The following is a 25,433-nucleotide window of genomic DNA, read 5'->3' on the forward strand; positions in this document are numbered from 1 at the left end:
GCATCCTTCTCTAGCTTCTAAGGAGAGGCAGAGACTGGCAGGCAGGACTCAGCAGGGAAAGGTTCCCCTCGACCTGCTCAGTCAGGCCCTAGGCCCAGCTCCACCCAGCCTGTGGCCCCCAGAGTTTGGGTAAAGAGTTCCCTGGGCCCTAAGGAACCCTGAGAGAGCATTTGAGGGGTGCCACCACAAAGTTGGCAGAAAAACCCTCCCCCTCCAAGTCCAGTCCTAGAGAAGGAGCTGGCAACCTTGCCTTGCTTTGTAAGCCAAAGCCTCTTAGGGCTTCAGCTTAGATGTAGTCTTTGAACTGTGGCTGGTGCCCTGCCCCATCAGGGAGCCAGTGGGAGACATCTCGTGAGCATCTTTGTTTTCCATAAGAGCAGGTTGTCTGGGGATGGGCCAGAGGAAGAGGCAACCTGGAGTCAACCAAGAGGAGGCCTTAACCAAATCTTAACCAGAGAGGTTTACCAAGCCTTGAAAGCACTTCAAGGCAGGAAGCACTGAGTCCACATGGTTGTCTCGCTGTTTCATTTCCTTGCACTCAGTTCTCAGTCTTTAAATGATCACTTGGCCGTGAAGTTAGGGATGTTTGGGGTCTGAACTGAAGTTGAAGAAAAGAAGAAATGATTTAAGCTTTGTTTAACATTAGGGGCCAGGTGCAGTGGCTCACGCCTGTAATCCCAGCACCTTGGGAGCCCGAGGCGGGTGGATCACCTGAGGTCAGGAGTTCCAGACCAGCCTGGCCAACATGGCAAAACCCAGTCTCTCCTAAAAATAAAAATAAAAAAATTAGCCAGGTGTGGTGACACATGCCTGTAATCCCAGTTACTCAGGAGGCAGAAGAATCACTTGAACTTGGGAGGTGGAGGTTGTAGTGAGCCGAGACCGCACCACTGCACTGCAGCCTGGCATCAGAGCCAGGCTTTGTCTCAAAAAAAAAAAAAAAAAAAGGATTAGAAGAAACCCACTACTACCCTCTGGTCACCCACTCACACAGACACCAAAGCTGAAGCCCACACCTCACCATCCTTGTGCTCAGCCCTGGGACACCCCAGGCACAGTGTCTCCTTCGTTTTCTGTAAGGGTGGGCTAGAAGCAGGGACGGACAGGGCCTGTGGGTACCTCTCATGGTCACTTCCTTCTTGCTCACAGGGTGCCCGAGGCAACGATGGTCAGCCAGGCCCCGCAGGGCCTCCGGTAAGTTCGTTTTATCCTCAGCAGGTCATTGTTGTTGCTGTGCTCTAAGTCCTATTAAGCAGCCTGGTGAAGTCTGCAGGGTTTATTGGGTGCAACCACAGCAGCACTCAGATGTCTACTGGAAAGGAGGAAGAAAGAGAAGTCGTTTTTAAATATCACTTGAGCATGTTGATAACAAGCTTTGAAGCATGGGCTCATTTTCCTCAGCCATCCTTTCAGCAGTCTTTTTAGAGGAGGAAGGTCAATGGAGATTCTTGCTTCTCACTATAGATGTAGTCAGAAACTTGCTTTGCCTTCTGAAGCCAGGCAAAGGTTTCTGGGGACGCTGGCAATGGGGACAATTTTCATCCAAGGCTTTTTAGCCACAATGGATATGGAGTGAAATCAGTATAGAGGAGGGAAGGAGTGTGAGGTGTGCGGGTGGCTCGCTTTGGAGGTCAGAACTGGCATTCACCTCTCTTCTCATCCGCCTACTCTCTCCAGGGTCCTGTCGGTCCTGCTGGTGGTCCTGGCTTCCCTGGTGCTCCTGGAGCCAAGGTACATGCCCTGTTGTCCAGTCTGGAATTTCTGGATGCCGAGAAGTTGTCCTTTCCCTGTAACCCTTGCTCATTGCTCCCTCAACAACCACCTGCTCCCGTCTGAGAAGTAGCTCCCCACCACCCCACCCACTGTCCCCTCCATCTAGGCAAGGCAAAAAGCCAGACACTCGTAGCCTCACCTGGAGGGAAAGTAAGACAGAAGATAAAATGTGGGAGATCCAGTTACAACTTTGGAGTGGGGAGAGGTGGACAGAGAAGAAGATGGGAATATACCAGAGGCCTGGCAGGGGCAGAAGGCCAGGAGTGGCAGCAAAGGGAGGCAAACCTAGGGGAGACCCAACAGCTGAGCAAGCTCGGGGCCCTGACGGGCACTGGAGGGAACTGGACAGGGAAGAGGGCACAGGCAGGGAGCCTCTGCTGCCCTCCAGGTTTCTGCTTCATTTGGGGTGCCTGGCTCTTCCAAGCCATGTTAATGGAGATCTCTAGAGGATTACTAGAGGCCAGTGGGAGGCCAGCCAGTTCAGGGCCAGGCCCCGCAGCCCAGGAGGGATTCCAGTGTGAACGTCCCTGGGAATGAATAAGGAGCCTCCATGTGTCACTGGCATCAGGTTGCTTTTCCCCTCCTGGGGGTTTCCATGGCAACCAGACAGTGTCTGAGGTCCCAGGAGCCGGGTAAAGGAGACCCATTGTGAAGAGGGACAGCGGAAGGTGAGGGGGGCTGACCTTTGGAAAATAATAATTACCGAAGTGAAGCAGGAATGTTCTGAGAAGAAACCTGAGGAGGCTCTGCCCTCTCTCCAGGTCGGCAGCCCTCCCCAGGGACTCTGCCATCTCGTGTGGGTTGTAATTTTTAGGAAAAAATGAAAGTAAAAGCACAGGCCATTTTGGGGGGAGGGGGCTTGCCAGAGGCCCCCCCTAAGGGGAATTGGGCTGCATTGAGAGCAAGGAGGGGCAGAGTCCCCATGTGCTTTGGTCTTGGATTTCTGGCTTACTGAGAACAGACTGGGGCCAGGGCTGGGGTGTCACTCTTCACCCGTCAGCCAGATGGGAATGAGGTGGTGCTCTGAGCCCGGATGTTCAGAGACTTAGAAGGGACCTCAGTTCCTCAATAAAATAGAAAAACAGGAGGTGGTAGGAGAGAGCGGTGTCCATCCATCATCCCAGGGTGCCAAGATGGCAGGGTCCCCAGCCCACGCTTTTCTGATGGTGTCGATGGAACTGTGGGTTGTCCGTTGCTGTAGTACGTAGCTGTGCTGTGGCGTGTGGAGGCTTACTGTGTAGAGAGGAGGTGAGCAGTAGAGGAGGCAGGTGTGGGAAGTCATCAAGTCATTAGCTCAGTCAGGCAGGGACAGAAATGGCGGCGTGACCTGTGTGTGAATGCGCATGTTCAGGTGCGGGCTTGGGTGCATGTGCATAATCCAGGGCTGTGCTCGCAGCTGGCCCTGAGCTGTTGCCCGCCCACTAGAGGTCTGTGTCCCCTCTCTTCTTCATTTCATCCTTCCTGTCTTTTCCCAGGGTGAAGCCGGCCCCACTGGTGCCCGTGGTCCTGAAGGTGCTCAAGGTCCTCGTGGTGAACCTGGTACTCCTGGGTCCCCTGGGCCTGCTGGTGCCTCTGTAAGTGCAGCTTCTCTTTGGCCTGGGGGGTCTGGGGTCTGTGGCCTTGGAATTCTTGACTCTGTACTTTGCTCTGACGGCCGTGGGCTCCAATCACCAAACCTTCATTCTGGCCCAATGCCTGTCCCCATCTCTAGATGTATCCCCTTCTATCCATCTTCCCCTTGAAACACATGGTGGGAATGTCCCTGAAATGGACAGCACCTATGCCAGGTCCCTGGATCTGGACCCTGGAGGGCTGGAGGTGGTTGGGGTTCATTCTTTGCTGCTTATTTGACAATGTCTCCTTTCTCAGGGTAACCCTGGAACAGATGGAATTCCTGGAGCCAAAGGATCTGCTGTGAGTGTTGCCCCTGGACTTTGCTCCCCCAAGCGAGCCTGGTCCTGCCTCTCCCCTCTCCTGACACCCTTCCCTTCTGCTCATGCTGACAGGGTGCTCCTGGCATTGCTGGTGCTCCTGGCTTCCCTGGGCCACGGGGACCTCCTGGCCCTCAAGGTGCAACTGGTCCTCTGGGCCCGAAAGGTCAGACGGTAAGAGCCCAAAGTGACCCCCAAGTCCCATTGACATCTCTGGAGTCAAACCCCATCACCCCTCTTTCCCACGCTCTCCTGCCCTGGCCTCACAGCGGCCTCCATCCGAGGGCATCGTGAACAGGGGTTCTGGGGTGGGGCAGGCTCCCTGGAGAGAATCTGGTGTGAGGACCTGCCTCTCTTTTCAAGGGTGAACCTGGTATTGCTGGCTTCAAAGGTGAACAAGGCCCCAAGGGAGAACCTGTGAGTATCTGCCCCCAAGCCCTTGTCTTTTCTACTGCTGTTCTATGGGTCACAGGCCTCCTCACCTCTTCCCCACTGCCCCACCGGCTCACCGCCTACCTCCTCCGGGGCTCTATCCCCCAGTCTGGGTCCTTTCAGATTATGCCTGGAGGAGACTTAACAGGGCTGAGAAGGCCCAGATACAGCTTCAGCTCCCATCCTTGGCCTGGCCAGTGTGAACAGTTGGATCTTTACGCCCTCTCATTTCCCTCTGCTCTGCCACGGCTGGTCCTTTATGGCCTCTCATCCTCAAGCCCCCCCTGCCCTGAAACAGTTGCCAAGGCTACTTCCTCCATACTCTGAGTCGAAGCTTGCTCCAGGCCCAGGTGAAGGCTTACTCTGTTTCTCTTTTTTGGTGGTCCTCAGGGCCCCGCTGGCCCCCAGGGAGCCCCTGGACCCGCTGGTGAAGAAGGCAAGAGAGGTGCCCGTGGAGAGCCTGGTGGTGTTGGGCCCATCGGTCCCCCTGGAGAAAGAGTAAGTGAATGAGGAGGCTCTATCCCACGGGGGCTGTGATCTCGAGAGGGAAGTGGAGTCCTTGTGGTCCGTGTTCTGGTCGGAGCCCATGACTTTTCCGCATGTCATCCTCCTCTTTCTCCATCCACACCATGGGGAGAGGGAGTCTGACCCTGAGTTGTGCCCCCCACCACCAGGCTGACATGAAACAGTCTGAAGTCCTTCCCAGGAAGTGGGGACAGGCTCCAGAAGTTAACCTCTGAGAATCCTGCAGACCACAGTTACTGCTCCCCAGAAATTGGGATTGGTGGGTTAGTGGGATGGACCCGCTGGAGCCTGGCTGGGTTAGGGGCCGTTCTCATTCACCGCTTCTCCTCTCTGTGGCTCCTTAGGGTGCTCCTGGCAACCGTGGTTTCCCAGGTCAAGATGGTCTGGCAGGTCCCAAGGTGAGTGGGGGAAGAGGGGCTGGGGTCCCTCTCTGCATCGCTGGTCACATGGTATCCCACTGACTCCCTGTGTACCCTTGTGTAGGGAGCTCCTGGAGAGCGAGGGCCCAGTGGTCTTGCTGGTCCCAAAGGAGCCAATGGTGACCCTGGCCGTCCTGGAGAACCTGGACTTCCTGGAGCCCGGGTAAGTAGCAGAGCCGCTGTTGCCCTTGGCTTCAGACTGTGGGCAGACCCTCAGGCCCTTCCTGGCTGGCTCCCTCCAGCCCTGCACTGCCAGGATTGGGAGGTCCTGGGGCCGGCTCCTGACCCCACCCTCTTCTCTCTCCTGAACAAAGGGTCTCACTGGCCGCCCTGGTGATGCTGGTCCTCAAGGCAAAGTTGGCCCTTCTGTAAGTCTATCCTCTGAGGGCTGCTGGAGGGTGGGGGGGATCTCCCTGGGGAGGCAAGAGAAAAGAGAGATGGAGTTTGGGTTGGGGAGGCCTGGAGTACTGTGAATTTTGAGAATTGCAGTGGGGGTAGATGGTAGGCACTGGGGCCAGATGTAGCCCGTGCAGTAGCCGTGAGCTCTGAAAATGCCACTCCATTATGCATTTGGGGCTTATCCTTGGAGGAATGATGACATTGTGTGTGCACTTTCTTGGGCAGCTTTCTAAGCTCAGCGGTGTCTTGCTATAGATGGGCCCATGAGTGTGGTGTGGTCAATCCTAGATACTGAGCATGTGTGACTGGTGCCTAGTTCTAGGTCTACCATGTAGGCCCTTAGTGGATGTTAGATGGATGGATGTAGTCAGAGTGTCTATGTTATGAGAATGGTGTTCTCTCTTTCAGGGAGCCCCTGGTGAAGATGGTCGTCCTGGACCTCCAGGTCCTCAGGGGGCTCGCGGGCAGCCTGGTGTCATGGGTTTCCCTGGCCCCAAAGGTGCCAATGTAAGTAATAATTTGCTCTTCCATTTCCTTCCATGTGGTGCTACCTACCTCCCTGCCCTCTTGGGGAAAGGGCTGGGTCCTGAGTAGAGTTTAGCCAGGGACAGTGATGAGTGGGGCTCCTGTGCCATAGGTGGCAGTGGGGGTCTGCATGTGATCTGTGGAAAATCCACAGCCCCAGAGAGCGTCGGGGCATTGCAGCCATACATTGTTCCATGTGGCAGTGCCCAGCAGGCTGGCTGCCATTATGGCCCCTGAACAGAAGAGAAGGGCTGGTAATTTGCTTTATCTCGGCTGTCCATCAGGATGTGGCCCCAAGCCTCAGTCCCTGCAGCCCGCTCTGCCCCTAACTCCCTACCAAACCATCTGCCCCATGGCCCTGCCCTCTCTTTCCTCTAGGGTGAGCCTGGCAAAGCTGGTGAGAAGGGACTGCCTGGTGCTCCTGGTCTGAGAGTAAGTATCCTTCCCCATTGCCCATGGTTTGGTGTTGGCTGGGCATTTGCAGGGAGGACAGGGGAATGGCATCCCCATGGCATGGTCCTGGGACCCCTTGGTATTGAGTGTTGATCCCTGTGGCTGAGCCCCATGTTGGCTGGGCCCTTTGGGTGTCTACACAGGGAGACTTCTGGTTGCCATTGGTCAGCAGGCCAGGGAGCTGGGGAAGGCTTCCATGCTGAAAACAGCTAAGAAAAGATGGGGCTTGGGAAGGAAGGGAGGGAAAGGTGTGGAAATGGGGTTCAGCTGGGGTATCGTGGAGGTCTGGAAACTGTGGGCCAGAAGTACCTTTGCCCAGTCCTAGGGGGACTTGAAGAGGGAAAAAAAGCGTGTCATTACATTGTCTTTTTCTCTTCCCTCTAGGGTCTTCCTGGCAAAGATGGTGAGACAGGTGCTGCAGGACCCCCTGGCCCTGCTGTAAGTACCTTCCTAGCCTCCCCGGGTGACCCTGGGGGCAGGGGCTGGGAGGGGTGGGGGTGGGAGACCACAGATCCATCCAATAATGGAGCTGACGGATGTGGATGTGGGCTAAGCTGGTACACCAGACTCACTCTGAGCTGAGGCAAGGTGTCCCAGGAGGCTGTGTGGACCCACGTTGGTGGAGAGGAGTGTGGGTGGCTAATGGGAGTGCAGGGAGGCATACACGTACTGTCTGAGCAGCGCAGGAAGACGCCTGTCCTGCCCACCTTGCTGACCTCCCCTGGGCCCTGCTAGCTGTGGCTCTCAGGGTCTCTGGAACACTGGCTCAGCTCACCTTTTCTTTTCCTCTGCAGGGACCTGCTGGTGAACGAGGCGAGCAGGGTGCTCCTGGGCCATCTGGGTTCCAGGTAGGTGGCTGGACCAGGCTCTCTGTCTAGTTCTTTGCCATACCAAGGGCTTCCTGGGACAGCAGCAGGCACCATCGCTGGAGGGCCCACGCCTCTTGGAGGGTGCCAAGCATTGAACCTTCCCTGCACCCCTGGCTCTCATTGCTGTTGCCTCCTTCCTTTGGGTCTACCATATACTGTGCCTCCCTGGGGGCCAGGGCAGCAAACTCACTCCTTTGATAACGCTTGTCACTTTGGCTTCTAGGGACTTCCTGGCCCTCCTGGTCCGCCAGGTGAAGGTGGAAAACCAGGTGACCAGGTGAGTATGGGGCTCTTTGGACCTGCAACCTGTTTAGATGGGAAGGTCGTTTCTGATGCTGGGAGGCAAGGGCAAGAGGGCATGAGGAGCCCTGTGAGGCCTGGGAATGTCCTGGACCCACATCCCAGCCTCTACAGATGACACAGTCCCCCACGGGAGGAGTGATGTTCAGCCCCACCGTGGAGGACTGTTCAGGGGTCTGTGACATGAAGACTTCACTCTCACGCATCTTTCTTTATTCTCCAGGGTGTTCCCGGTGAAGCCGGAGCCCCTGGCCTCGTGGGTCCCAGGGTGAGTGTCCTGTCGGCCGCTGCAGGCGGCCTCCTTGCGCCTGCCCTGGGTTCTAGGCTCCTGCTCCTTTCCCCACCTCCCTGCTTCTCCCTGGGCCTTCTCCCCCATTGCTCTTGGTTGATCACTTCTTGGTGTCTCTGCCGCAGGGTGAACGAGGTTTCCCAGGTGAACGTGGCTCTCCCGGTTCCCAAGGCCTCCAAGGTGCCCGTGGCCTCCCCGGCACTCCTGGCACTGATGGTCCCAAAGTAAGTGAGGCTGTGTCCTGTAGGGGTCTTCTCGGCAGCCTGGGAGTCCCACTGAGCAGGGAGAAGGGGAGCGGGCTCAGGAGGAAGGAAGAATAGAAGTGGGGGGCGGAAGATGGAGCTGGAAAGGAGGTATACACGGGAGGAAGGGAAGGAAGAGCGGTTTGGGGCCCTGGTTACCCAGGCTCCGCAAACAGGGGTCCAAGGGGAGGTGCTGTCCACTACAGACTCCTTCTTACCTCCATCCCAGGGTGCATCTGGCCCAGCAGGCCCCCCTGGGGCTCAGGGCCCTCCAGGTCTTCAGGGAATGCCCGGCGAGAGGGGAGCAGCTGGTATCGCTGGGCCCAAGGGTGACAGGGTAAGTACTGGGGTTATGGCCTCTCACCAAAGATGTGGCTTTGCCACATTCCTGCCCCTTGTGATTGCTTCCATTCCCTCGTGGCACCTGGTGATGAGGGTTTCTGTTAGCCCTTCTTGAGGAGCTTAAAGACTCCTTTCCAAAGCTCCCTGCCTTTTAGTGACATCCTCTCCCCTTGTTCCTTCATCTTGCCCCTGCTGCTGCTGACCCACCCTGAGACCACAGCAAATCCCTCTTGGGCAGGGACTGGGCTCTCCCTAGCACCCCAGCCTGGGTGGGACTGAGCCAGCCACAGGGGTCCTGGGGTGCCCGGCTGAGGTGGCTGGTTTTCTCTTCCCCCAGGGTGATGTTGGTGAGAAAGGCCCTGAGGGAGCCCCTGGAAAGGATGGTGGACGAGTAAGTGAATGCGGGTTGCCGGACTGCCGGGCATTGGGATCCCAGCCCTGCACCCAGGAGAGCTGGGAAGGGGGCTGGGCAGTCTGCCAGTGGGGTCCCCGGTCCTGTTCTGTGGGGGCTGGGCAACTGCAGGGACTTCTCTGTTAAACTGGGGCCAGAGGGTAAGGGGGAGCTCTGGAGGCGGTGGGAGGGCACACCAAGGTCCTCTTGGTGTGGAGTCCCATGTGCTCGGCTGGCTCAGCCTGCCTCCCTCACCTCTACCTGCTCTCCCTGCAGGGTCTGACAGGTCCCATTGGCCCCCCTGGCCCGGCTGGTGCTAACGGCGAGAAGGTGAGTCCTGGCTCCTTTCCTCTCCACGCCTTGCCTCCCTGTCATGCCTCCTTCTTATCTCCTGCCAAAGGCTGTTCTGTCTTGTCCTCACTCACCAGTCACCTTCCTGCCCCCCGGGGCTGTGAGGGTGAAGAGGGGGTCCTCTCAGAAGTGAAGCCACTGGCAGTGTTCCCTGTCGGGTGGGACAGCTGGGCTGGAGGTAAAAGTGCATTCAGCAGAGGCCGAGAGGGTGCGCGTGTGGGCTGCACAGTAACACAGGCTGTGCCAGGGGGACCTGGAGCCCCCTCCCCATGAGCAAGGCCCCCCAAATGCACTTTGCCCTCTCCCACCCGACTCTCCACCTTCTCACCCCTGGTTCTTCCTCCCCTCCCTGCCCTTAGGGAGAAGTTGGACCTCCTGGTCCTGCAGGAAGTGCTGGTGCTCGTGGCGCTCCGGTGAGTGTCTGCCCCTCTGAGCCTGGCTCTGCCCTCGGCCCCCAGGAGCCAGAGAGCCAGGGAGCCAGTGTGGGCCCTCGTGCTGCCTGGTGGCCCTGCATGCTGCCAGGCACTGGCTCCCTCCCTGCCCGCTGGGTCTAGGGAGGGAGGAGAGATGGGAAGGGAAGGAGGAGGGCACGTCACTCCCATGATGTGCTCAGGTTGAGGGCTTTTGGGTTAACAGAGCCTCAGCCTGCGTTTAGGACTAAGGCTGCTTTCAGTTGCCCGTCTCTGGGGAACAGGAGGCTGGGCAGGGCCCAAGGGGCTCTCGGAGGGGAGAAGAAGCAGGTCAGGCAGCGGGGCCTGACCTCTCGCCATGCCCCCTTCTCTCACAGGGTGAACGTGGAGAGACTGGGCCCCCCGGACCAGCAGGATTTGCTGGGCCTCCCGTGAGTATCTCTTTCCATCTGCCTGGCTCCCTCCACTCAGGCCAGCTCCACATCCAGCACCCTCGGGCATCAGAGCTTGTCGGGGAGGGAAATGGAGGCTCCTCTCCTCTCCTTTGCTGCCTCCATACCAAGAGAACCATCGTGTCCAGGCCAGGGTGGACACACATGCAGATACTCAGAGTCTCCCGCTCCTCTGGAAGAGCTCCAGGGGTTTGGCCTGCCCCTCACTTGCCCGCCTCCTCCCTCCCATTATAGGGTGCTGATGGCCAGCCTGGGGCCAAGGGTGAGCAAGGAGAGGCCGGCCAGAAAGGTGACGCTGGTGCCCCTGGTCCTCAGGGCCCCTCTGGAGCGCCTGGGCCTCAGGTGGGTAACGCTGCACTCCCCAAAGAATTGTTCCCTCAAGGAAGGGCTCCTGGGGTGCAGATGCGGAGGCCCCAGCAGGCTGTACACAGAGGCTGGTTCACAGGCCTGGGAGCACCCCCATGTCGGTAGAAGGAGCTTTCATGGTCCCCATGTGGCGTGTGGGCTGTGTGGGTGGGGTGGAGGGACTGACAGAGTACAGGCTGGCCACCGACCGCCATAACCAAGCTGCTGGTCTCCTGGAGAGGAGGGAGCGGTGGCGGGAAGAGCTTCCCGGGAGGCCAGACCCCAGACCAGTTCCGTGGTTGCCTGATGGGCTTCTACTAGAACACAAGTCTCCTGCGGCAGAGAGGACAGACTTGCCTGGGGCAGCCTCTTCAGGCTGGGTTTTTAGTGCCAAGAAAGCTGCATCTTTGAAAACCTCAAGGGTCCATTGTTGGGGCTCAGACAGAAGCCCACCGACCTCCCCGGGCACTGGGCCTCACTGTCTCCCTCTTTCCTTCCCAGGGTCCTACTGGAGTGACTGGTCCTAAAGGAGCCCGAGGTGCCCAAGGCCCCCCGGTGAGTGAGGCCTCTCACAACCCACCCTGTACCTCACAAAGAGGGCCTGGCCCCAGAGGCTCCCATGGCGGGGGGTGTTCTGGGATGCCCCCCACTCTTTTCCCAGCCCTGCATTGGCCCCCAGCCTAAGGCCACCCACAGCCAGGTGGGAGAGAGGGCGCCTGAGTGCACAGTGGTCCCGGATTCCCCAGCTCGAGGCTTGCCCCTTGGTCAGCTCTCTGAAGTGCTGACTGCAGAAGTCGGAGGCCGGGGAACAGCCTGTGCCTGCTTCTGTGGCCAGACCCGGGGGCCCTTTCTCCCTCCCTGGCTCCCCCTTGCTGCTTTGCAGCCCCTCACCCTTTCCACACCAGGCTCTGAGACCACACCCCACGCCCATTTGAATCTCGAACCTCCTGAGGGCTTGAGGTTCTCAGGGACTCTCCTCTCCCCACACAGGGAGCCACCGGATTCCCTGGAGCTGCTGGCCGCGTTGGACCCCCAGGCTCCAATGTAAGTGATTCTCCTGGCATGAGAGGCACAGGCGGCATGGAATAGCCTGGCCAGCACCCAACAGGGTCTGGATTGCTCCAGGTGACTGCCCTGCTGGCTCAGTGGACAGGACAGGGCTGCCACGATTACCTTCATCCTGGACAGATGTTTCTTCAGCATGTTCTGTGCACCTGCCCGTGTGCTTTAAAGCAAGTCCACATGTCCTGGGTCGCTCTCAGGGAGTTTACATGGAGGGAGTAGGGGTGATGAACTCACTGAGTTCACCAGCGCCATAGGCAGAGGGAGTGAATGCTGGGGTCAAGCTCAGGGGTCAGAGGGGCAGAGGTGGAGCAGCTCCTGAGGAAGAGGGATTGAGGACAAAGGGAGGAGGAAGGAGGGATTCCAAGTAGATGGGAGAAAGCAAAGCGAGCAGGAGCTGGAGAAGCCAGAGTGGCTTCCCAGAGCTGTCTTACATGGTGAGAAGGTTGCAGAGGTAGATTGGGGTGGGGGTTAATTTGCCCTTAGTGTGGGGAGGTAGAGAAGCCCCCAGAGAGGAAACTGCTGTCGATGAGGCCATAGTGACTTTGGCAGCCTGGATGAGGAAGGGTGAGATGAGCCCTCACTGCCCGCATTTTCTCCTTCTAGGGCAACCCTGGACCACCTGGTCCCCCTGGTCCTTCTGGAAAAGATGGTCCCAAAGGTGCTCGAGGAGACAGCGGCCCCCCTGGCCGAGCTGGTGACCCTGGCCTCCAAGGTCCTGCTGGCCCCCCTGGCGAGAAAGGAGAGCCTGGAGATGATGGTCCCTCTGTAAGTCCCTTACCAGGCCCATGCCAAGGTCCCTGCGAGCAGGGTCGTGAGTGGCTTCTGAGCTCACAGAGCATGGGGTGGGAGGGAGCAGGGGCCGTGGGGATGCCAGGGAGTGGGGCTGCACAGACAGAGCTATGCTGAGAAGGCGGAAGAGGCTGGGCTACTCTGTCAGTTCTCATCTCCTGCCTCTCCTCTCTCAGGGTGCCGATGGTCCACCAGGTCCCCAGGGTCTGGCGGGTCAGAGAGGCATCGTCGGTCTGCCTGGGCAGCGTGGTGAGAGAGGATTCCCAGGCTTGCCTGGCCCATCGGTGAGTGTGGGGTGTCCCTCCCTCCATCCAAGCTGGGCCCTGCCTGCCAAAGCTTCGGCCTCCCTCAGCACCCTCAGGACTGTCCCTTGTCTGCCCTCTCCCTGAAGGGTCAGTGGGCCCTGGGCAGGGGTGCTTACCATGCGCACTCATCGTCCTTGTCTCTGTCCCTCCAGGGTGAGCCCGGCAAGCAGGGCGCTCCTGGAGCATCTGGAGACAGAGGTCCTCCTGGCCCCGTGGGTCCTCCTGGCCTGACCGGTCCTGCAGGTGAACCTGGACGAGAGGTGAGCAGTGGGACCCCCTGGGGTGGCTCTGATTGGAGAGAGGGGCCCTGTGAGTCTCTGTGCTGGGCCAGCCAGAGCAAGTCCCAGGCAGGGCACTGGAGAAGCAGGTGGCAGCGTCAGCTGACAGGCCTGAGAGCCTAGGTGCAATGGGAAGGTTGTGGGGGAGAGAGACGGGCATAGAGACCAAGAGCTGCTTCCAGAAGGAGGGGGAAAACTCAGTGAGGAAGCTTTGGCTTCAAAGTGTGAGTGAGTTAGGCAGAAGAGGAGAGGCCTGGGCTTCTGAGGGGGGCTGGGGGAGCAGAGGTGGAGACGGGCAGGAAGCAGCTCTAAACGCATTCTTGTTTCCCTTTGTCCAGGGAAGCCCCGGCGCTGATGGCCCCCCTGGCAGAGATGGCGCAGCTGGAGTCAAGGTGAGTGTCTGGTGTCTGTGTATGCAGTGGGATGGGGAGGACATTGCCTCAGGCCTGACAGGTCAGCTGGGGGTGGCTGGTTGGAACCAGTCTCACCTCAGCCTAGAAGGACCTTCTGTTCCTGTCTCTTCTGGAACATTCTTCTCTGAGCCTGAGACCTCTCTCCTGACAGGGTGATCGTGGTGAGACTGGTGCTGTGGGAGCTCCTGGATCCCCTGGGCCCCCTGGCTCTCCTGGCCCCGCTGGTCCAACTGGCAAGCAGGGAGACAGAGGAGAAGCTGTAAGTATCCTGAATTCAGTTAAAAGCCGCCTTCCCCTGAGCGGTGGGGCTGAGGCAGTCCCCGGGTTTAGGCGGTCTCTGGACTACAGAGCAGTGGCCTCAGTGCCCAGCCCGGGGCAGATGCAGAGGAGGCCCTCACCTGTCTTGGCTTTTCTCTGACGCTGCGCTTACTCTCCTCAGGGTGCACAAGGCCCCATGGGACCCTCAGGACCAGCTGGAGCCCGGGGAATCCAGGTAAGTATCCAAGTGTCCTGCACTGAGTCCCCACCAGGGGTAGGCCTGGAGGGCAACCGGCCTCCAGGTGGTTCCCGGGCCTCCAGCCCTGTGGTTCCGGGGATTCCTCAGCTTGGGTGGGACAGGAGGGGCGGGCTCCTGTCCTGGCCCTGACCCGACTCAATCTGTGTCTATCTTGTTCCCAGGGTCCTCAAGGCCCCCGAGGTGACAAAGGAGAGGCTGGAGAGCCTGGCGAGAGAGGCCTGAAGGGACACCGTGGCTTCACTGGTCTGCAGGGTCTGCCCGGCCCTCCTGTGAGTGTCACTGCCTGCGTGGGACTTCCCGAGGCCTCCTGCCACTCAGAGCCCACTTGAGCTCCCTGTGCTGCCAGGACAGCTTGGGATCACCCTAAGCAGTTTCTAGGACTTCCTCAGGGCTGGAGGGAGGAGGAAGTTGAAAAGGAATGGGGCTGGGACATAAAGCTGCTCCCCCAGCTCCCCGGATATAGATATGTCTGTGCTGACCGCGGCCTTTTGCCTCTTCCTTCTACACAGGGTCCTTCTGGAGACCAAGGTGCTTCTGGTCCTGCTGGTCCTTCTGGCCCTAGAGTAAGTGACTTGGAGTTGGAAGATGGAGGGGGCCCTTCAGAGGGTGTGGGCCTGTGTTCCCATGAGGAGGGAAATGCTGCTGCTTCTGGGGAAGCTGTGGGCTCAGGGCTCCTCACTCAAAAGTGGGGGCAGGACTGGCACATGTGCCTATGGCCAGAAAAGCACTTGAGGCCACAGTGGCTGCAAGACAAACACGAAGCAGCTCTTGCTGCCAGACAGACCCCTGGTAACAGCATTTTACAAAGAGGAGCTTAGGAGGGTAGGCAGGCCATGGAGCTATCCTGCTGGTTCTTGGCCAAATAGAGACCAACTTAGGCTTCCATGACTGAGCATGTGAAGAACAGGGGGTGGAGTGGCTGGTGCTATCAGGACAGCCACCTACCCAGCCCCGGCGACTCCCCAGCCTTCCCTGTGGTGACCACTCTTTCCTCACGACCGCTCTCTCTTGCAGGGTCCTCCTGGCCCTGTCGGTCCCTCTGGCAAAGATGGTGCTAATGGAATCCCTGGCCCCATTGGGCCTCCTGGTCCCCGTGGACGATCAGGCGAAACCGGCCCTGCTGTAAGTGTCCTGACTCCTTCCTTGCTGTCGAGGTGTCTCCAGCATCCGGGAGGCTTGAGCTCTTTTTTCCTCAGGGCCTCTTTTAGGGCATCAACCTGCAGTTAACAGTGATGGCACCCTTTATCCTGAGGTCTCCTCAGAGGTTCACAGGGCCCATGATCAGTGCTGGGAAACTGAAGAGAAGGGTTAAGGAAGAAATAGGCATGGTGCTGTGGTTTCCTTGGTCCTGGCCTGCTACACCTCTGCCCCACCCATGGGACTGGGAAGAGGGATACTCTAGTACATTCTAGCAAATGGGGATGGACACGGAGGGGCACTTTCCCACAATCGTGGCTGATCTCTCTGTTTCCTGCTGCAGGGTCCTCCTGGAAATCCTGGACCCCCTGGTCCTCCAGGTCCCCCTGGCCCTGGCATCGACATGTCCGCCTTTGCTGGCCTAGGCCAGAGAGAGAAGGGCCCCGACCCCCTGCAGTACATGCGGGCTGACCAGGCAGCCGGTGGCCTGAGACAGCATGATGCCGAGGTGGATGCCACACTCAAGTCCCTCAACAACCAGATTGAGAGCATCCGCAGCCCCGAGGGCTCCCGCAAGAACCCTGCACGCACCTGCAGAGACCTGAAACTCTGCCATCCTGAGTGGAAGAGTGGTAAGCTTGGAGGACAGGATCCCCCGCCCTGGGAAGCAGGGAGTCAGCCCTTAGGCACAGCAGCAAGGGAGGAGATGTCCCCTACTACAGGGCAGAGCTGGGCCTGGAAGGTTCTGCCAGAGGGTTCCTCTCTCATTTTACAGCAGAGAAGCTGCAGCCCTGGCACCTGTCCTGCCATGGCTACTTGGCCAAGGTGACCTCAGGGTGGACTCCATCCACCAGCCGGGCACTGCTCCTGCCTTCTTTGCATGTGTCCTTCCTTAGAGCTGGACTTAGCTCATGCAGATCTCCCTGCCCCTGCATCCTTCCAGGTTCCCCTCCTTTCAGGCCACGTGTGAACCTCATTCCTTGTCCCTGTAGGCCTTTCTGTCCCCTTCAGTCAGGCCTGGCCCTCTCAAGCTTTTGTGTCTGTGCCTGTCTGAGCCCCCATGGGTGCTGCCTCTTCCCCCTGCAGGAGACTACTGGATTGACCCCAACCAAGGCTGCACCTTGGACGCCATGAAGGTTTTCTGCAACATGGAGACTGGTGAGACTTGCGTCTACCCCAACCCAGCAAACGTTCCCAAGAAGAATTGGTGGAGCAGCAAGAGCAAGGAGAAGAAACATATCTGGTTTGGAGAAACCATCAATGGTGGCTTCCACGTGAGTACCTGGGTGCCCTAGATGATGAGCAGAGATGGCTCCTCACACTCTTTCTTTTATTTCTCTCTGGAAGCTTTTAGCACCTTCCCCATATTTTCCTCCAGTTTTCTGTTGGGCTTGAGAGGAGGGAAAGAGGAGGAAGAGTATTTTTTTCCCACGTGGAGGTGGGAAAAGAGGTCCTCTGAGCTTGCTCCACTCCTGGAAGCAAAAATATCCAACTAGCTCCCTGCTGCCCCAGCACCCTTGAGGTCCTTGAACCATGAACTCTTGGCAGCCCCTACAGTCCCTGGTCCCATTGAATGCCAGCTCCCAGGCCTCACACTGCTGCTGTCTGCCCCAACAGTTCAGCTATGGAGATGACAACCTGGCTCCCAACACTGCCAACGTCCAGATGACCTTCCTACGCCTGCTTTCCACGGAAGGCTCCCAGAACATCACCTACCACTGCAAGAATAGCATTGCCTACCTGGACGAAGCAGCTGGCAACCTCAAGAAGGCCCTGCTCATCCAGGGCTCCAACGACGTGGAGATCCGGGCAGAGGGCAATAGCAGGTTCACGTACACTGCCCTGAAGGATGACTGCACGGTGAGTGGGGCTGCCAGAGAGAAGAGCTGCCTGTGCCTGAGCTGCCTGGAGCAGGGCTGAGGGTTGGCCCGCAGCAGCTGTCAGGTCCTAAAGTGACAGGATCATAAGAGGCATGAGTTTGAGGGTCATGTAGAGAAGATGGGCTGAGTGACAGGTGAGGGAGAGGCACATATCATTCATCTTCTCTATTCCCCTGACTCAGGGGAATAAAACCCTACCTGGAACCCAATGACTGTTATAGAAGTGTTCTTACAATGTGTACAGGGTGAAGAAGAGGTCACAGGTTGGGAGCTCACTGTAGGGAGTGGGGAAGGACGGGAAGGGCAGAGTGGAGGAGGGCCCTGCTGCTAAGGATAGGAGTTGAAGTGGAGAGGCCTTTGGCAAGCCAAGAAGAGGTCTCAGGAGCCCCCTCAGTGTGGTTCAACCTTGTAGGCTCTGATGCTCGCCAGTTTGTTCAGTTTTGGGCTCCTGGGCAGCTGGAACTGGGTAGCAAGGCATCTACTGAACAGAGCCTCCTCCTTTTTTCTCTCCTAGAAACACACCGGTAAGTGGGGCAAGACTGTCATCGAGTACCGGTCACAGAAGACCTCACGCCTCCCCATCATTGACATTGCACCCATGGACATAGGAGGGCCCGAGCAGGAATTCGGTGTGGACATAGGGCCGGTCTGCTTCTTGTAAAAACCTGAACCCAGAAACAACACAATCCGTTGCAAACCCAAAGGACCCAAGTACTTTCCAATCCCAGTCACTCTAGGACTCTGCACTGAATGGCTGACCTGACCTGATGTCCATTCATCCCACCCTCTCACAGTTCGGACTTTCTCTCCTCTCTTTCTGAGAGACCTGAACTGGGCAGACTGCAAAATAAAATCTTGGTGTTCTATTTATTTATTGTCTTCCTGTAAGACCTTCGGGTCAAGGCAGAGGCAGGAAACTAACTGGTGTGAGTCAAATGCCCCCTGAGTGACTGCCCCCAGCCCAGGCCAGAAGACCCCCCTTCAGGTGCCGGGCGCAGGAACTGTGTGTGTCCTACACAATGGTGCTATTCTGTGTCAAACACCTCTGTATTTTTTAAAACATCAATTGATATTAAAAATGAAAAGATTATTGGAAAGTACCTATTGACTTGTGGTTTGTTCTTTAGTTTCTTTTCCATTAATTCTCCATTCTGTAGGCGTGCCCAAATAGCAGTCCTAAGGACGACTTCTGTTGATTTTTCAACCAAGAGTAAGGACACTGAAGCCACACTGCTGGGGTTAGCAGCCTCACACAAACATGAACTCGCCTCTCTGGTAAACCTTGGCACTATGTGGAAACCACTGTTGAACAGGACCAGAGACCAAAATTTGGGAAGGGAGGTATGCCAGAGGAATGGCATTGCTCTTGAAGGTAAACACTGAACACAGCTCTATGACACATGAGTGCCCTGCCAGCTTAGGGCGTAAGACCACATGTGGGCTGCATCCTGCTGGATCGGAGACGTGGGAGATACTCCCTCGAGAAAGGGAGAAGATAGGGGAGTTAATCCTGCAGGGGCCCATGGTTAAGTGCACACAATCAATCTACGTGATCTATTTCTGTCCCCCTATAAGACGTTTGGTTGTAGGTCAAGGAGAGGTGGAAATGTGACCTGCCCCACCCATATTCCTCTTTCCTGTCCCCACCCCTCTAGCCCCTATTCTTCACTCCCTGGGCCTGCACTTAAAAGTTTCCATATACTCTGAACACCAGTCTTAAGAATGGACTGCTTCCCATTTCTTCCTACTCTTGGGTGTCCCTTGCCTTTCAATGACCTGGACAGGTGGCAACAATAAGCAAGTTGTCCCCTTCTCCAGTAGAGGGCCACAGTGACGGGAATGCATGAAGAGGGCGAGAGACTCCAAATCAACCAGAGGGCAGTAGTATTTTGTGAAGTAAATTTCCAGATATTTGGCACAGCTGATAAAACAGAGAGCTACCCCTTTCTCTGTCCCCTTCTCCCATCCCTGCCCCTGCTTCCTCCACGTTAAGGTTGACAGCTTTTCTATTAAATAGTAAAAATAAATAAGACACTTGTGTTGGATTTGTATGTATTAATGCTCAATTTATGATATAAATTATCACCAGATAATTATAATAATCTATACCTACATATTATTATATAATATATAGAATATACCTATATATTATTATATAATATATACCTAGGTTTATATATGTATGTATATACACATACATACATATACATCTACAATAATAATATATACCCCGTCAGAGCTAGTTCATGACAAAGGAGTAAAATGAAAACACGATAATTGAAAACACATAATTAGAATAGCTATCTCATAAGTTAACCTTCTACCTACCAAGAGCGCTAATTAGGGTGGGAAGAGAGGTGACATATATGAGTTCCTGGCTGGAGCTAGAGTGTTGAGCTCTGCTCCAACCTGTCAAACTCCAGAGCCTACTTACTCTTAATTAAGTAGTTCAGTAGATTGTCACCATCAGCTTAGACCTCTGCAAGATAAGTCCCAGGATCAAGGTGATTCCTTGCAGTTCACCTGCTTCTTGAGTGCCTAGTCAAACCTAGAAGTAATAGCAGCTGCTCCCTAGGTAACTACCGCGTGAAGCAGAAGGAAGAGCCCAGGGTGGTGCACAGAAAGCTCTACCTCTGCCTGCACTAGGGTCAGGTGGAAATCGCCACCCTGGCTGGCAGGGCTGTGCTCCCTGTGCTGCTTCCTTGTCTTCCCTTGGCCCAGAGCGGAAGGTGAGAATAACCAGGATCGCTACTAACTTCTGTGATCCCTGATGCCCCCAGAAAGGAGATAGTCTCACTGGTCAGAATAACCTGTCGGATAAATTCCCGACCCCAGCAGGACTCAGGATAAATTCCACTCAGCAGGACTGAGTGGAAAGACCCAGCTTGCTGATTTTAAGGGGCTGGGCCAGGCTTTCCCTCTCTTGAGCCTCCTCATCTCCATGGAAGTGTCTGGCATCAAAGGCTTTGGACTAGGAGTTGGCAGTCTCAGCTCCAGCTAAGACTTACTTCCAAACGCCTTGGATACTGTACATATCACAGAACTTCTGAAGTGGGTTCCCTTCTAAACAACTGAAAGAACACAGAATCTTAAAGGAGTGCTAACCAGGTAATATTTTATTTATCAAGGCAAAGAATAAGGATTATTTTGTCCAGAGAAAATACCTGGGACCCTATTGATTCATGTAGTGCTTTAAACAAATAGGCTGATTCTTTTAATAATTTCTTTCACACTTTGGGCTTGAATCCCTGAGAGTCGACCCAGAGATCGTGGAGGTCCTGCATTGAGGTACCTAGGGTTGCAGAATAGTTGGTGGAGATAAACTGTGGCCTATATAAGGCCTGGTGAGCATAAAAGATGTGTGATGGTGTTTTAAACTCTAGCTATGACTCTGGATAAAATGCATTAGAAATTGCAATCCTAGGTACTCAATAAATACTTTCTCAAATGAGTAAATAAATGAATGGACATCTCTGTATGCAGCAACTCTTCAACCAGGTGATACGGGATAAGTAGTTCGAGATAAGAAAGAGGTCACAGTACAGATAAGTATAGTTTCTGGCCAAGCCAGAAACTACAGAGAAGAGATAGCTAGCAAAGCCTCTCTCCAAGAAACACACTCTGAAAACTTCAATCCATCGGGAACACCATGATGATGACAGTGATACCAAAGCCAGCCACTTCCTCTTTCTATTTGGGGGTGCTGAGAGAATATTCCAGGCATTTGTTCAAGAATTGACAGACACTACAATAAAGCTATGCAGAACATCCCAAAGTGCAGTCTGAGATGCTAATAATGTAAACAGATACGGAAATTGATAGTATTATAACATCGGATTTATTGCTATATGTTTTAAAAAGGTAAACGCTCTCATTCTAAAATAAAAACTGGATTTTAAGATAATATCAAAAGCAAGAAATGTTACTAAGGCATATGGTCACAAAAGAAAAATGTTTCAAAACTGAAGTACCAGTATGAGTATCTTTTTCAAAATTCCATGAAAAATCTGTTACATAGGCTATTTGGAAAACAGGAAAACTAAAGAGCAAATGTAGCAATGTGAACATCTTCATGTGTTTAGGGCATGTTTTGATTAGGGCAACATTCTCAGAAATGGTGCACATTTGCTTCTGTGTAAGTGGTGATATCCCATCATCAATCCACATCAGTCATCACTGTCACGTACACGTGTCACTACATGATCCAGGGCAACACCGAAACTTAACCCTCAGCCTCTGGGTTCCTCCGTTATGGTCGAAGTCAGCCCAACAGTCATGAAATTTAGCCTTAGTTTGAAGATTCAACACTATACAGATCATTATGCAAATACTGAAAACCAAGCTATGGGAACGGAGACAAAAACTAATATACAACCCCAGCCACCATCTGTTGTTGTTAGGGTTTCCTGAGGTCCCAGTGCTATGGGAAGAGCTAACTTCTGACACCTGACTACTCAAGCTTCTTAACTAGATTCTCTGTCATCCTGGGGCTGTAGCCTAACCTTAGGTGGCAGAGCAGGTGGAGATGACCCAAGAAACTTACGATCTCAAACCAGGATGTCTTATTCAAGACTGAATTCCAACCTCCAGGGGGCACTGAGTGCTCTGTCCTGGAAGGGAACAGGGTAGCCCCATGCCGCAAGAGGCAGATGGAGGAAAATGAGGCTGCTTGCTGTGACAGGAACTCATGGGAATGGGAGTACAATCAGTACAATCTCTTTCCTCCCATTCCATCCTGACCCACTTGGCAGGGAACTATTCTACGGTTCCCCCAGAGATCCCTACAAAGACACCCAGGCAATCAGAGGAGACACAGATGAATCAAAAGCAGGGTTTATTTTTCTATCAATCCCCAATCCATGTTCCAGCCAATGGATGAAGGATGAATCAAGCCCCACGTAGACTCTTGGTAAAAACAATTCTAACATTCTAAAAAAAAAGCCAACACACTTTTTTCTTTCTTTTTGAAAAGCTCCCAGGCCTTTGGGAACAGCTGAAACAAATTCACATCCTGAATAGGTCTGTTTTCTCTTAGGTATTCGGATGGTCCCTCTCTGCTGCCACTTCTGCACAGATGAGGCACTGATAATGGCCTGCAGCTCACTCACAGTCCTAGCTCCACGTCACCCCATGGTTTGATAACCTAGAACCACGTTATGATTTCCATTTATAATGCCCTAAGAACAGCTGAAAAGATCTGTATTAAATTCTGAAAACCTTTATTGAGTGCCAACTATTTGCTGGGCACAGGCTAGGCACTGGGCAGTGATTCTGCTGGTTCTGAGAAACATAAGTGGTATCATAGGAAGGTGTCTCCTCCTAAGTGGCAGGAGGATGTTTGCTGGGAGTTAATTCCTCCTCTGATTATACCACATGCGGGTAGGTACAGAACTCAGGCCTTGGGAACAGATGCTGTGCTCTCTTCTACAGGTGCTATGTGGAAGAACCAATAACAGTTGTTAAATAGCTGTGGAATTTCCTCCACAATCCACATAGTGATGTGTCTCCAAGGAGCTCTGGGTCATGAGGCCAATGTATGAAATCTTCACTGAAGTTCTAGGGAAAAGAAAATCAAGAAGAGTTAATTATGTTTGGGGGATGCAATAAGCCATAAAAATGTCCCAGGAAATTTTTTGCAAGTTCAGGCAACAATACCCAGGGGCCCCAGGCACACACCCTCATGGTTATGTAACCAGGAGGCCAGAAAATCTTTCCACATTCACAGAGATACTGTGCCAGGAGGTGGCCTTCTAAACAAGGGTTCTCAACTGGGAATGATTTTACTCCACAGGAGACTTCTGGCAATGCCTGAAGACATTCTGGGTTGTTACAACTAAGGGATGGAGGGTTTACTACTGGGATCTAGTGGGTAGAGGCCACGAATACTGTTAAACATCCTACAATGCACAGAACAGCCTCCTACAATAAAGGGCTGGCCCAAAGTGTTCATAGTGCCAAGGCTGAGAAACTCTGCTCTAACCCTCATATTTCACGCCTGCAGCAGAGTCTTGTCACTGGCAAATTTAACAGCCATGGTTCCAGAAACAACCCTAAAGGTCTATGACATGTGGTAACCTGTGTGGCTAGAGAGGAAGTCTGGTCAAATGCTCAGTACTTAACATCTCGAGAAAGCTTTTCTGTTCATGACTGTCTCATCTGGATTCTGAGGGGATCATGTGTTTAGTTAAACTAGACCCATTTTATGGAGAAAAGCTTTGACTGCTCAGGGTGACTGGTGATTTGTGAAGGGCATGTGGACACCACATCTAGAGAACACCACGGGTCTACTGTATCTGTGCCTGTGAGGCACTGGGTGTCCCCTCGGGCTAGGTGTCTCTGCCCTGTGGCCACACAGGGGCCTCCTGAGCAAAGGTGGTGGGCTCACACGGCCGCACAGGCCGTCAGGATAGGGAAGAGAGACGCACCGCATGAAGATCACTATGTTGTGCACCAGGATATCAGGTACCGTGCAGAAGAAGCTACCAAACAGCAAATATGGAAATAGTCAGTGTTTTTTGTTTGTTTGTTTGTTTGTTTTAAAAAGCTTCAGCAGAAGAGTGCAGAGTTATACTGTCCTGTTTGGGGTGAACCCCCTCCCCCTTCCGACCTCAGCGCTGCCAAGGCTCGTCAGCTCTCAGTCCCTGCCACTGTCGTTTTCATCCTCCCACAGCATCATACCACTTTCTGTTTTTTCCAAATGCATCATATAAGTGCTGGCGCTTGGAACCTTAGTGGCTTAACGTTCTCTTTTAGAAGTTCCAGTACTTCCGTCACATATCAAATAATACATTCTTCAAATATATGCATAATGATAATACATTCTTCAAATAAATCTCAATACATCCAAAGCCAGGGAACCTATAGGCCAAAAGCTGAGACCTAAGGCAGGACCAGGCCCCAATCAATGAAGTATGACTTTGAATCCCTTTCCTCCAGTAGAGAGCACACACATAGAGAACAGTGTCCTTACTACACATAGGAAAACGGTCCTCCCATCTCGGCCTTCCCGGTAAAATTCACCTGAAAATAAGATACCAGAGTTGGTCTGTGGTCAAGCAGGCTTGACACAGAACAGTGTTATTAGCAATCCAAAGACCTTGGGTCATTTTTCCATCACATACAAAATACTTCCCTGAGATTGTCCCTAATACAGTCTATGAGCCTCTAATAGATACTGCCAACCTCTTCCCTTGTGAGAGGCCAATGGACCTCAGGCTGTAACACTGCTGCTTCTTAATTTGTAGCAAATCTTTTTCTCTTACAAATTATTCTGCTCCCCAGATGCTTAAATGCTAGCTGGTTTTTTTTCACAATTACTTATAATTACAGGGCCCATCAGGTTTTCCTCACCACCAGTTCCTACAAGTAGAAATGAGAAGACAAAAAGGAAAGTGACACAGCTATGGCATTCCTGCGGCCCCCTACTCTTCTCTCAGGCCTGTGGGGCAAGGTTCCTAAAAGAACAGCATACCAGTTGCTCACTCCGAGGTGGAATAAGGGAGACGTTAGTAGTCACATATGTACCGACCACTGTGTTCATGTACTGAATCTGGCTGGACAAGCTGGTCACTGCCACTGGGTAGAAGTTCGAGTTCCTGATTTTCAGGGTGGCCTACATCAGGGCAAGTCAGGAAACAAGTGTAAGTGTCCCGGGTCCCAGCCTGGCAGGTGCATAACCCAGAGAATGAGACCCTAAGGCTTACCATGATGGTGAGAATTACAAGGGAGTCTTGCTTATTAAATGTGACTTTCACCACTTTGATGCCGTCATCATCCACAAGGACTGAATGCGGAAACAGGAAGAAAACCACCAAACCAGATGCCAGGAGACAAAGCAGGATGGACAGGAGGACATATTGCTTACTGCAAATAACACAGCACATGACCGACCCAGGCATTCAGATATCAAGGTTCAGTGTGTCAAGATTAAACACAAAACCAGGAAAGAGAAGGGAGTGAAAGGGAAGTTCCAAGAGCCAGGAACCATAAACCAGTCAAGAAGCAGTGAAGCAGGAGAAACCTTTTAAAACTCCTTTGAACACTGTTTGCACTCTGGGAAGAAAAGCTGAAGAAAGGAGCTATGTGGACAGAGACAGTCCCACACCTCCCAGAACACCCCACTTTCCCAATTTCTTCTAATTCCATTCCTTGACCTTCAAAGCATTTCCAGCTTCAAGTTTCTTTCCCCAGACTGTGATGGGGGCAGAGATATCCTGCTTGGGCAAACAGTTACAAGGAAAATGGGGAACTTATAAGAACGTATGTACTTTTCAAAGAATTAACTGGCATTCATACATACAGAAAGAGATTAGGGACAGAAGTAGGTATTAACAGGTAAGAGGCAGGTAACTCACGTTCGCTGAGGGCGCAATCTCTGATCACTGTGTGGGATCAAAGCCACCAACTCATTTACTTGCTCTAGAAAAGAGCCAAACAATTATTTTGTAAATCCCATGTGTTGGCAGTACTTTCCTTCAGGTCTCACTTGAGCCTGCCACAACAAATATTCTTCTGGAATGAGACGTTTTTAAAAATACTAGTGAAATTCACATGTTGGGTCTAATGAACAAGAAACAAGAAAGTGCCACAAATTATAAAACA

General features: G+C 53.9%; 2 protein-coding genes across 7 annotated transcripts in view; one reads left to right on the top strand and one right to left on the bottom strand.

Annotated features, from left to right (window-relative positions):
* The window catches only part of COL2A1 (collagen, type II, alpha 1), a 31,670-nt gene extending 13,738 nt beyond the window's left edge, over positions 1-17,932 (top strand). For both annotated transcript variants that reach the window (XM_011987658.1, XM_011987659.1), the window contains 38 exons: positions 1,150-1,194; positions 1,678-1,731; positions 3,249-3,347; positions 3,643-3,687; positions 3,780-3,878; positions 4,068-4,121; positions 4,527-4,634; positions 5,006-5,059; positions 5,145-5,243; positions 5,395-5,448; positions 5,888-5,986; positions 6,383-6,436; positions 6,842-6,895; positions 7,252-7,305; positions 7,550-7,603; positions 7,850-7,894; positions 8,041-8,139; positions 8,387-8,494; positions 8,837-8,890; positions 9,167-9,220; positions 9,601-9,654; positions 10,029-10,082; positions 10,338-10,445; positions 10,950-11,003; positions 11,439-11,492; positions 12,117-12,278; positions 12,479-12,586; positions 12,760-12,867; positions 13,224-13,277; positions 13,450-13,557; positions 13,738-13,791; positions 13,977-14,084; positions 14,325-14,378; positions 14,830-14,937; positions 15,296-15,584; positions 16,039-16,226; positions 16,570-16,812; positions 17,347-17,932. In XM_011987658.1, the coding sequence (XP_011843048.1) occupies positions 1,150-1,194; positions 1,678-1,731; positions 3,249-3,347; positions 3,643-3,687; positions 3,780-3,878; positions 4,068-4,121; positions 4,527-4,634; positions 5,006-5,059; positions 5,145-5,243; positions 5,395-5,448; positions 5,888-5,986; positions 6,383-6,436; positions 6,842-6,895; positions 7,252-7,305; positions 7,550-7,603; positions 7,850-7,894; positions 8,041-8,139; positions 8,387-8,494; positions 8,837-8,890; positions 9,167-9,220; positions 9,601-9,654; positions 10,029-10,082; positions 10,338-10,445; positions 10,950-11,003; positions 11,439-11,492; positions 12,117-12,278; positions 12,479-12,586; positions 12,760-12,867; positions 13,224-13,277; positions 13,450-13,557; positions 13,738-13,791; positions 13,977-14,084; positions 14,325-14,378; positions 14,830-14,937; positions 15,296-15,584; positions 16,039-16,226; positions 16,570-16,812; positions 17,347-17,493 (3,441 nt within the window). In that variant the 3' untranslated portion in view covers positions 17,494-17,932. The remainder of the gene's footprint in view (positions 1-1,149; positions 1,195-1,677; positions 1,732-3,248; positions 3,348-3,642; positions 3,688-3,779; positions 3,879-4,067; positions 4,122-4,526; positions 4,635-5,005; positions 5,060-5,144; positions 5,244-5,394; positions 5,449-5,887; positions 5,987-6,382; positions 6,437-6,841; positions 6,896-7,251; positions 7,306-7,549; positions 7,604-7,849; positions 7,895-8,040; positions 8,140-8,386; positions 8,495-8,836; positions 8,891-9,166; positions 9,221-9,600; positions 9,655-10,028; positions 10,083-10,337; positions 10,446-10,949; positions 11,004-11,438; positions 11,493-12,116; positions 12,279-12,478; positions 12,587-12,759; positions 12,868-13,223; positions 13,278-13,449; positions 13,558-13,737; positions 13,792-13,976; positions 14,085-14,324; positions 14,379-14,829; positions 14,938-15,295; positions 15,585-16,038; positions 16,227-16,569; positions 16,813-17,346) is intronic.
* Positions 17,933-21,649: 3,717 nt separating this feature from the next.
* TMEM106C (transmembrane protein 106C) overlaps positions 21,650-25,433 on the bottom strand; it is a 12,498-nt gene continuing 8,714 nt past the window's right edge. For 2 of the 5 annotated variants that reach the window (XM_011987663.1, XM_011987665.1), the window contains exons 3-8: positions 25,187-25,250; positions 24,536-24,695; positions 24,361-24,444; positions 23,803-23,852; positions 23,258-23,311; positions 21,650-22,388 (exon numbers count right to left, since the gene is read on the bottom strand). In XM_011987663.1, the coding sequence (XP_011843053.1) occupies positions 22,292-22,388; positions 23,258-23,311; positions 23,803-23,852; positions 24,361-24,444; positions 24,536-24,695; positions 25,187-25,250 (509 nt within the window). In that variant the 3' untranslated portion in view covers positions 21,650-22,291. Of the gene's footprint in view, positions 22,389-23,253; positions 23,312-23,802; positions 23,853-24,303; positions 24,445-24,535; positions 24,696-25,186; positions 25,251-25,433 lie in introns of all 5 variants that reach the window. The other 3 variants (XM_011987661.1, XM_011987662.1, XM_011987660.1) reach the window with 2 other exon arrangements.

The sequence above is a fragment of the Mandrillus leucophaeus genome, unplaced genomic scaffold (genome assembly GCF_000951045.1).
Source record: "Mandrillus leucophaeus isolate KB7577 unplaced genomic scaffold, Mleu.le_1.0 Scaffold313, whole genome shotgun sequence".
Classification (NCBI taxonomy): domain Eukaryota; kingdom Metazoa; phylum Chordata; class Mammalia; order Primates; family Cercopithecidae; genus Mandrillus; species Mandrillus leucophaeus.